Genomic DNA, 10583 nt, shown 5'->3' on the forward strand with positions numbered 1-10583 from the left:
GACAGGACAAGGGGGAATGGCTTTAAACTAAAGGGGGGTAGATTTAGACTAGCTATAAGGAAGAAGTTTTTTACGCTGAGGGTGGTGAAGCACTGGCACAGGTTGCCCAGAGAGGTGGTGGCTGCCCCATCCCTGGAAGCATTCAAGGTCAGGTTGGATGGGGCTCTGAGCAACCTGATCTAGTTGAAGATGTCCCTGCCCACGGCAGGGGGGTTGGACTAGATGACCTTTAGAGGTCCCTTCCAACCCAAACTATTCTATGACTCTATGATTCTATTTCTGAGAGTTACAAAGTATTCAAGCGGATGGGTGGGTAGTCAGTCAGTCAGCCTGTGTCTTGGCTATTTCACTTGGTATGTTGGTCCTTTCTTGTACACAGCACAATGTAAAGGAATATAATTTGCTAACAAGGCAAAAAGCCCATAACCAGGATGGCATTTACATTCCTGGAAAAAAACCCAAATAATGCCACTTTGCCTTCCTGTAGGAGCTTGGAGAAATTGGAACAGAAGTAAGCCTGGACTCTAGGAGAAACCATCCCTAGAACTGGCCTCTCCTAAGCTTGTCTTTTCTCTTACAAGGACAGAGTAGAATGTAGAGGCCAAGGCCTTTCAGTATGCCTTAGCTCCAAATGATCATTGCCAAAGTCAGCTATGTTGTCCACATAATCACAGAGGTAAGTCCTAGATTGGCTGAGTGCCCTCTTTTTAACTTCACACCGCTGCAGTAACTACTGAGAATTTTCTAGCAAGTCTAGGGTTAATGAAAAAGCTGAAAAACTACCTTTGCCGTAGACTGTCCCATGAAGGCCACAGATCCTCCAGTCAAAGTTTTGCTGACAGATGGCATCAGTGTATTTTTTACTGGTCCCATGAAATAAAAATCTCTCATCCACAGCCTTTCCATGATTGCTCTTCTGCATTTGTTCCTTCTGCCTGAAATAAGCAGCAGTACGTTTGCAGTTCCACAGTGGCTGTACCCAGTTTCCAGCCATACTAGCACTCAGACAATTTTACACAAAGAGTACATTCTGAAAATCCTGACATTAATGTCTAAACTTTGGGCATACAGGGTATCTTGCTGTCTAGCTGTGTACAAACATGCTTTCATGATACATAAATGCCTCCAGACATTTAATAATAAAAATGTTTTGTTTCATTCACTGCCTATTGGGAGAGCGGGAGGAATCTTACCATTATTTTTTTTCTAAACACAGGAGTTCATATTAAGGCTTTCCATCAGTGAGTTTTGCATTTAGTTTTGAAGGCTGTTTCAGTTTTGGCCAGCTACAAACAAGTGTTTGTGCCAGATGTGACTGATTACCAGTTCAAGGCTTCAGTGGAAGGCAGCTGTCCTGGACACAGGCCTGGCAGAAGTCAGAACCACTTACTCAGGAGCAAGGATTCCTCCCACAGCGCTCATCTGACTATTCTAAGCTGTATGTCTTGACTGAGTTTTGGTTTTCTCGGTACCTCTTTATCTACATGTTGATCCTAGCTAGGTATTTCAGCTGGGGAGTGGAAGCAGATTCTTAAATGCAGCTGCATTTCAGGAACGTGTGTGTCTATCTTTAGCAGACAGCTAACTGCAGAAACAACAAACTTCATGCACACATACAAGAGCAGTATTTTACACATACCATTGATACAGTTCCCAGAGAGATGGGTTCTGAACTCTATGAATCCTTTTAATAATTGTTTTGGGCATTGTGCGTTGAAAGTCCACCTTGACTTTCTTGTATTCTTCAGAAGAACTGTCAAGCTCAATCAGCTATAAGGAAAAGATTAAAAAGTTACTCTCATCTTTTACCAAATCATAACAAAGCCACCCTACCTAGTGCACTGCTCAGACCCTTAAAGTCTTTTCTGTGAAGCAGAGGTAGAGCAGCAAAAGTACTCTTGTAAAAAAGGCAGATTAGAGATCCCTGCTCTGTAAGAGTGAGCTCTTGCCTAGGGAAAATTAACTCCTGGGGTTTAAGACATCCAGGTTGCTCTCTCACAGGAGATTAAAGGAGCTGCATGCTTTTATGCAGCCACCCAGCCCCTTTTAATATTTGGGCCAAGCTACATTTGCACGTATATATCAAACGGTACCTAAATACACAGAAGAAATGAGCACATAAATAAAAAGAGAACGGAGAATTTATGTTGCAGCAAATCAAAGAGTACGTCTACACCCATGCTTTTTAAATCTTTATAGTTTATACTCCCTACAGCCAGTGAACACAAACTGCACTGCCTGTTACGTTTTTAAATAAATTGAAAAGGCTTTATTCGATCAACCATTTTAGGGAAGAGTAGGGACACACTGCCAAAAATCAGTTCCTTACATGACAGTCCTGAAAGCAAGCAAAGTTTTCTACTTGCGTGTTTTCCCTAGGAACATCAAGAATGTCAACATTAGCCTTCCCTATTTTTTATTGAGAATTTCTTGAGGATTTGCATTTTGCAAGTTCGTAATTTTCAAGCTTCATATAAGATCTTTTCTGTAGGTATAGTTACTAGAGTTGACAGATGTGGTGGTGGAGGCAGGCAGGAAGTCAAAGGTAAACCATGCAGATATTAACTGGGTGTGTTACAAAGGTAAACAAGTTCACTCCACTGGAGTTATGGTACATTTTGATAAACGATCCCAGCCTGAATTCTGCTGATTTCTTCAATGCTCCATAGACGTACAACAGTCTACTTATACACAGCTCAGGGAATGGCTACCCTGAAGTTTAGAGGCATGATTTCTCTCTGATGCTTCAGCACATGCTGGACTTCAAAGCTATGTATCTTGGGCACCAGTAACAGTCTAGCTAATACAGCATAAGCTTCAGGCAAATTTGCGAAGGAAAGGGATAAATAGTAGCAGTGAAAGTCAATGTTGCCACGGTTATACTGCCACCGTTTGTTAGTTTAAATTTGGGTCTAGTTTCACCACTGGGTCTGCCCAGTGTGATTATCAGGCTCGAATTTACCGACACCTCTGCATTACGTTACATAAGAAATGGTCATCTACAAATGCACAAGAAACACTGAACTTGAGATGTAACAAACCTGTATGTGACAAAACTGATGGAGAGAAAAAACAAAAAGCTCCAAACCTTGAATCCCAGATCAGGCAGGGCAGATTTGTCCCAGTGAGCTGGAATGCCCTTAAACTGTTCTGTATGTTTAAAGCCCCTGTACATTACAAGACATTACAAATAGGTAATTAAAACAAAACAAATCCCTACATTTTATGTATACATGATACTAAACATTTTTGCGAAGTTTAGGGAGAATATAGGCAACTGAACATATTCAGAAATATTTCAAAATTATCTTTTCAGTTCAGTACATGAAAATATTTGTTCTAAATCATCATGTCAAGACTTACGGCAGGAAGCAAGATGCCAAATGAGAAAAAAAATTAGATATACACTGAACTAAACATGAAAGAAGTTCTCTTAGTTGCAAAGAGTTGAATGTATACATAAAAGCTCTGCTACACTGGGCTAGATAAATAAAAATGCATCCAGTATCATATTAGTATGACAGAAACAGGATAGATACAGCCCTCCCCTCTGCTTCCACCCCAGTTTTAATTAGTGTGTTTAGCTGCTCTTTCCTGTGTTGTTTAAGCAAGCACTGTGTGCTGCAAGGGAATGCGTAAAAGAAGTTGGCTGTTACATGCAATTACGTAAAACTTCTCCCCTTGCAGACTCCCAGCTTTTGCTCCACCTGTAACAGCTACTACTTTCCTCTCAGATTGTCTGGTTGTTCTCAAGAGAATTGTTTCTAAACTTGTACTTGGCTTTGAAAATTACTGATCTCGGATGTCAGAAAGGGCTAGTATGCATAAACGTTATTGCTTCCATCTGTATCAGCTGCTCTAATAAGGTATCTCCCTACAACATTGCCACATGTTGAATTATTTTCTATGCTTCCACACTTTCTGTGGCCAAGCCCAAACTTCCTTCACCCCCAAGGCTCCTCAGTTGCTTGAAAACTGTTGGTCAGGCTGCAATACTGCCCTGGCTAGACATTGTTGTAGGAAAGGTATGTCCCTTCCCCTCTCAATTTCTTTTACAATTGCCTTAACAGCTACTCCTTCACCTTATTTACACCCTTGGAAGACACTGCATTCACAATGCACTAAATCCATCACCTCCGAATGAGCAGTTGCAGTTTACCTTGCTCTTGTCTTTTCTAGCTCTGTCTGAGAGACAAATTTAGGTCTTCTGCAAATCTCTCTCTCTGTTGTGTAGCGAATGTTTTTCTGAATCATGGCTGGGGACAAAAAAACCGAACAATCAGAAAGATGTTTTAGAAAGACTTCACACTGCAGCAAAACTTGCTACTAAGTTGTTTTGTCAAAAATGTTGACAAAAAGGCAGTGAGCTTTTTTTCTTGCTACACAAAGGGAAGTCCGAGAAGGATGCGGAACCCACGGTCTATCTGTATAAATCACCAAGAATGATTTCAGTTTCAGTTTTGCTCTTAACTTTAGAAGGAATGATAGACACTGGCAGCTATTTTCCCTTCATTGTTCCATCAGCCACACTTAACCGAAAAAGATCATTGTAAAAATAAGTATCTACTTTTGCTCCATGGATTGCATCCCCTCCTTCTCAATTTGCAATCAAGATACTGTTTTCCTACATGTAGTTGTAGATTTCAAACCCTATAAACACAACCTAACAGCTATCACAGGCCATTCATTTTTACTGACCACCAACAGAAACAAGTCACAGCAACCTGAATTTTAGAGGCATTCTTTCTGGATCTTGGAACCTCTGTAGCTACTGCCACATCATACCAGCAACTAAGAGTCAGTAGCAGCCAGGAGAATGAGGCCTCATCTTCAGAGAGAGATACACAGGAAGAAAACAAACAAACAAACCAACCCTCTTGGCACCACCAAACCTAGAAACTAAGTTTTGTGAGATGTCTACTTTGAGTATGTTTGCCTAAGTTACTAAAAAAGCCCAAACCTTAGAAAAGGGATTGATTTACTATGCAATTTTCCCTTCTAAGCCAGACAAGTTTCCCCAGCCTATAGAGAAGATTACAGCATTGCTTTCAATTGAATCACAAACAACGTATCACATGCCCTTTCTCCTTGTTTTTTTTTTTTCCATGCAGAATAAGATAGTAATGGAGAGTTGGATCAAAGGCAACTACACCAAAATGACAGTCTAGGCAGGCTGATTCCCACCACCGCTGTTCCCCATGATTTTTGAAAAGGATACCTGGAAAGGCAACAGCTCAGAGAGGACAGTGCCATCACAAGTGGCTTAAATTTCCTGAACTCTTGGGAAACACATCTTCCTACTTTGACATAGTCAAGGTATTTCCTCAGCCTTTCCAGACAGGCAGAGCTATGAAAAGAAAATAGCTACATAAATCTTGCAATGCTAAGGATTGTCTGGACCCTACACCTTGCCCAAGCATTCGTTTTTCTGCAAGCCAGTGATTAAAGCAGACAAGAAGCTGGCTTGCCAAGTCTCCCAGAAGTTTCTCACCGTTTGTGTTGGTGCTAGCATCAATGGCAATGTCACACTCGGACTTGCTGGCAGACAGTTTGAAACCCAGCACAAGAACTTCTCAAAAATAAAAGGTTTGGAAGAATAGGAATGCCACTTTGCTTATGTGAACAGCGCTTATCCCGAGAACTTTGATAGAAGCTCTGTCTCTGTAAGCATTGCAGTTCAAAGTTCAAATTTCTCTCTCCTATCTCCTGTAGTAATGTAGTTTAAAACCACAAAAGACCTGGGAGGGACGGAGGGAGAAAACAAAAAAACAAGGCAAATAGAACCTACCTCCAAAATTGAGTTCATATTCATGTCTTCCAGCTTTGAAGTTCAGCTTTGGAGAACCTTTGGCTATATAAGCTTTCTCCAGGTCTTCGCTGGAGACAGTGGCAGCTGCATGATCACCATCCTGTCAAGACAAAACCAGAGAAAAAAGATTCTCCTGGTCTGTTATATACAAGCAAGTTTAAAAACCAGCAACTGTCAAATGGTATGGTGGCTGCAGTATGTATCAGCCTTTGTGCATGATAAGCGGCTTTCAGGCAAAAGCCATATATTAAGCAGTTGAAACTGTCCCTAAAACAAATCAAGCAGTGTTATGAAGCCTAAACTTACACTGCAAAGTGTGCATGCGGTGAACACTACTACTGAGACTGCACATTCACCAACTAGACCTTAGCAAAGACGCACAGAGTACTTCTGGAACCTCAGAAAAGGAAGTTTTAGTCAGGAGCAATGAAAAGAATGTATTAATGTGATCCTATCTGACATGACTCGCTGAAAAATTATCTGTCAACAGTATTTGTGACTCACCAGTAAGCACTCCCCTACCTGAACCAATCGAATTTGCAGGGGAAAGATCCCATTAGGCCTCTAAAGTCCATTTTTACAGTATGAGTGAGAGGGAGGGAAGGAGACAGACAGACAAAAGAGGGGAAGGATATAAACACTGTGTACTTTTCAGTAGTTGTACACTTTTAACACAGAGTTGAGAGTCTCCCCATTTCTCCACACTTACTTTTTTTCCATACTCCTGCCACTGGCCACATTCATCTTTCCAGTACCAGATCCATTCCGTTGTAAGAATGAAGTGAGGGGGTTTGGTCACAGAGGAGGCTGTAGAAAGACGTCTAACCTTTGCAAACCCACAGCACATATTTGGAAAACAGATACATGACAAGACAGAGCCACTTTCAGTAACACCATTATTAAATCTATAAAAAAAGGGAGAAAAAAAATCAGAACTGTTCGTGAAGCTTTACAGTATGTTCAGAAACCCACCACAAATTTGCAAATTAAGTCAACATCACTCAAAAGCAGAACACAAACCTGCAGTTTCCACAATAATCCCAGCTCTGTCTTGTGTTTGTACTATTTTGCATTACAGTATTACATCTCACATTGGTTCCATGCACAGTACCATTATCAACTCATAAATTAGTGAGTTACATGAGATGAACAGAAACAGTGTAACATGTACACTGCCTTCTTCCTAACCAACTATATTCTAATCAGAACACTCTCATAACTTAAGCACGGCTTCAAAGAGCCTCTAACGTAACATAAGAGGGCTAGGTAAATTCTCCAGCATGGGACACAGCATACTGGTATGAGCCCCTTCCAATACCCTCTTCCTGCTACATAAACAATTCCAAACTCTTAAAGGTATTTCCATATTCTTAATGGTTCTCTGCACCCAAGAGTATCTCTCTCTCCAGGTACACAAGGTATTCTACCAGTTCCACAATATGGACTGGGGGAAAAGGGGGCGGGAGAGGCAAATCTCATGCTATCTTTCCATCCTCCATCTCAAAATGTGAAAGAGAATGGGGTCAAGCTGTGTATTGACAAGCTCTAACCAAAGACAGATTCCCACAAGTACTTGTGATAAAATCACCATTCTCTGCAGTTTTCCAGCCATTCTTAGTGAGAATTAAGACTTCCTATGGTAGCAGCAGTAGGAAGTATTTATAATTTTTTTCACAGCAAAGAATACTAGAGTCTATGGGTCAGTCACATAAAATAACTGTGGTGGATTGACCCTGGCCAGCAACCAAGTACACACACAGCTGTTCGCTCACTCCTACTCCTCTCCTCTGCATGACAGAAGGCAGAAAATAGGAAGGGCAAAAGCGAGAAAAGTTGTGGGTCAATATAGAGGCAGTTCAATAGATGAAGAAGGGCTGTGTGTGTGTGTAAATAGACAAATAAATAAATAAGTAAAGCAAAGCAAAGCAAATCACTCACTACCTCCCACAGGCAGTCTAATGCCCAGCCAGCCTCCAAACAGCAGCTACCTTGGAAACCAAAAACCCAACCCTCTTCCTCCTCTGCCCCAGGTTTTATTGCTGAGCATGATGTTACATGGTTTGGGAGATCCTTTTTGGTCAGTTCAGGTCAGCTGTACCAGCTGATCCTCTCCCAACCCCTTGCCCACCCCCAGCCTACCTACTGCAGAGGAGCAGGACAGAGTGGGAAAAAGAGAAAGCCTTGGCTCTGGGCAAGCACTGCTCAGCAACACCTAAAACACTGGTACATTATCAGCACTGTTTTAGTCACAAATCCAGAACACAGCACTATATGGGCTGCTACGAAGAAAGTTAACTCCAGCCCAGCCAAACCCAGTACAGTAACCCAGAGGGTCCTATACAGACTCCAGGCATAAGTAAGTCACAATGGATCAGACCTCCAGCGACAGCAGATCATCAAAGTGAGGTCAGTAGAAGAATACCAAACAAAGCTACTTATGTAACGACTGCAATAGAATCATAGCAATTTATAGCCACTAAGGGCCTGGTCCAACATAGCGAACTCCAAACATTATTAAAGTTTGTAAGAGTTTGTACCTGGTGTTATTGGGGTCACAATAAGCTTTTTCTATTTCTTCCATATTCTTCAAGTCCTTCCAGGTATTACCATCAGAGATCTGCCATCTATACGGCAAGTGAAAATGAGTTCTGATACACTTGTCTATAAAAGAGATACATTATTTTTACAGGCTATGAGAAACACTCCAACATTTCAGGGCTGTACAACTAGCTGGTGAAACTATCAAATGCATAGCTATGGAAAGTGTTCACCTATGGAATCATTACAAGCAATAGTTCAGAAGTTTTCAGCATGAGCAAGCAAAACTTAATTTTTGAGCTTAGGCAGAAGTTCAGTTTCTGTACCTACTAGATTCTCTTTGTGCATCAAAATTGCTAGCAGGAGCTCAGTGGTGAAGGACCGTTCTGTCTTCTCAGTTTCAGAGACAAAAATTTACAATGAATCAAGATCACAAGCTCACACAAGGCTATTATTTTGTATATAGAATAAGAGTGTAGACTCAAATATCTATGCTTAAGCACTTAGTCCCAAAATGGTATTACTAAGGAAAAAAACAGTGCTAAGTTTTAGAATAGGAGGTAGCTCATTTAGAGACTTCAAGAAGTCTCTAACGGTCCAGGCCTCACCAGGAACAAGAGTACTGGTAGCAGTGGCCCAGGTATCACAAGCGTTACTCAGAAATCATTCGAAGAGTCAGTATGCAGTCACACCTCAAAAGGAGTGAAGATCACATCACCAGTACACATACGCATAAACTTGAGGCTAGCTTTCATAGTAGAACAACAGGCAACTTAACGACAGGGAAAATCAAGAGGACTGCACCACACAGTTCATATGAGGTGTGCAGTACATCAGGGAGCTACTACAGGTCAAGAGCATCAAGAAGGAAAAGGATGACAAAAGGACACCCCAACAAGAAAGCTGGCACAGCAGCCTTTTTCCTGGACAAGTTGGAACATTTTGAAAGGGAGACAGCTCAGACAGATGGAACAGAAGAGTGCTCGAAGAAACATGGAAGAATGTAGAATTCAGAGTATCTTTTGCAGCTATTTGGAAATAGGATTCCTATCACTCAGCAATCCCTTAGGTTAACACAGGTGGAGTAGCCAATCTCCAACACAGGCTGATATACATTTCAGAGTAAACCAAAACAGCTCCTTTGTTTGCTATGCCAGGTAGGCCAGACGCTTTCTTACCATCACTCAAGATTACAATGAGATTTAACTAAAGATAAGCATAAGCTCTGAAGCTTCCCCTTTCTGTGAAAGAGGTCTATCACTTCCTCTTTATGAGAAAAGGAAAACAGACTGGACTTCCTACAGTCACAACCTACCTTTAAAGCCACAACTTCTGTACAGGTGATATAAACAGATCTGTTCCAATTCATCATCATCATTTGTAGTTGAGGACTGTTGGCTAGAGCTGTGTTTTCTCTCTAGAGGGGAGAATTATAAGCCTCATTAATTTCAGGTTTCAACAAGCCCCTTAAAAGTGCACCTACGGGTAGGGAAGATGCCTAATAACAGTTTTTCTAACTACATAACTGCATTCAGCTCCAGAAAGACATTGAAGTCTTTGATAGTCTTGTGTACTCAAAAGTCCTACCCCTTTATCCAGCCTTTCTGAACTTGACTTTCCTATAACTGCTAATTTCCTCAGATACAGTTTTTAGCTATCACTGCAAAATGAGAATAGAATCCAATACCTTTACATTTCTAGATGGACTTAAGTGAACCGTGCATTCCACACAGCTGTTCACACTGGCAGCTATAAAATCTGAAGTCGCAAAATTTGATATGTCCGTAAATTAAAGCACACCTCAGGAAACAAAGAAGGGAAGAAGGAACTGCAGGGAGAATAGCAGAGATGAACACTGTCCTGGTTTCGGCAGGGATAGAGTTAATTTCCTTCCTAGTAGCTGGTACAGTGCTGTGTTTTGGATTTAGGAGGAGAACAATGTTGATAACACACTGATGTTTTAGTTGTTGCTAGGTAATGCTTACACTAGCCAAGGACTTTTTAGTTTTCCATGCTCTACTGACTGAGAAGGCTGGAGGTGCACAAGAAGCTGGGAGGGGGCACAGCCAAACTGGCCAAAGGGACATTCCATACCATGTGATGTCATGCTCAGTACATAAACTGGGGGAAAGCTGGCCGGGGGGGCCACTGCTCGGGGACTGGCTGGGCATCAGTCAGCGGGTGGTGGGCAATTGCACTGTGCATCACTTGCTTTGTGTATTATTATTATTATTAT

The 10583-nt window shown here is 41.5% G+C and overlaps 1 protein-coding gene across 1 annotated transcript in view; it reads right to left on the reverse strand.

Moving 5' to 3' along the window:
- Nucleotides 1-10583, reverse strand: part of LOC103906497 (poly [ADP-ribose] polymerase 12) — a 20955-nt gene that overhangs the window by 1351 nt on the left and 9021 nt on the right. Inside the window, exons 4-11 of the mRNA XM_009288413.1 lie at nucleotides 9663-9764; nucleotides 8347-8470; nucleotides 6519-6714; nucleotides 5789-5909; nucleotides 4160-4256; nucleotides 3089-3167; nucleotides 1640-1770; nucleotides 784-935 (exon numbers count right to left, since the gene is read on the reverse strand). Coding sequence (XP_009286688.1) covers nucleotides 784-935; nucleotides 1640-1770; nucleotides 3089-3167; nucleotides 4160-4256; nucleotides 5789-5909; nucleotides 6519-6714; nucleotides 8347-8470; nucleotides 9663-9764 — 1002 coding nt within the window. The remainder of the gene's footprint in view (nucleotides 1-783; nucleotides 936-1639; nucleotides 1771-3088; nucleotides 3168-4159; nucleotides 4257-5788; nucleotides 5910-6518; nucleotides 6715-8346; nucleotides 8471-9662; nucleotides 9765-10583) is intronic.

This window comes from Aptenodytes forsteri, unplaced genomic scaffold (assembly GCF_000699145.1).
Source record: "Aptenodytes forsteri isolate BGI_AS27 unplaced genomic scaffold, ASM69914v1 Scaffold56, whole genome shotgun sequence".
NCBI lineage: Eukaryota > Metazoa > Chordata > Aves > Sphenisciformes > Spheniscidae > Aptenodytes > Aptenodytes forsteri.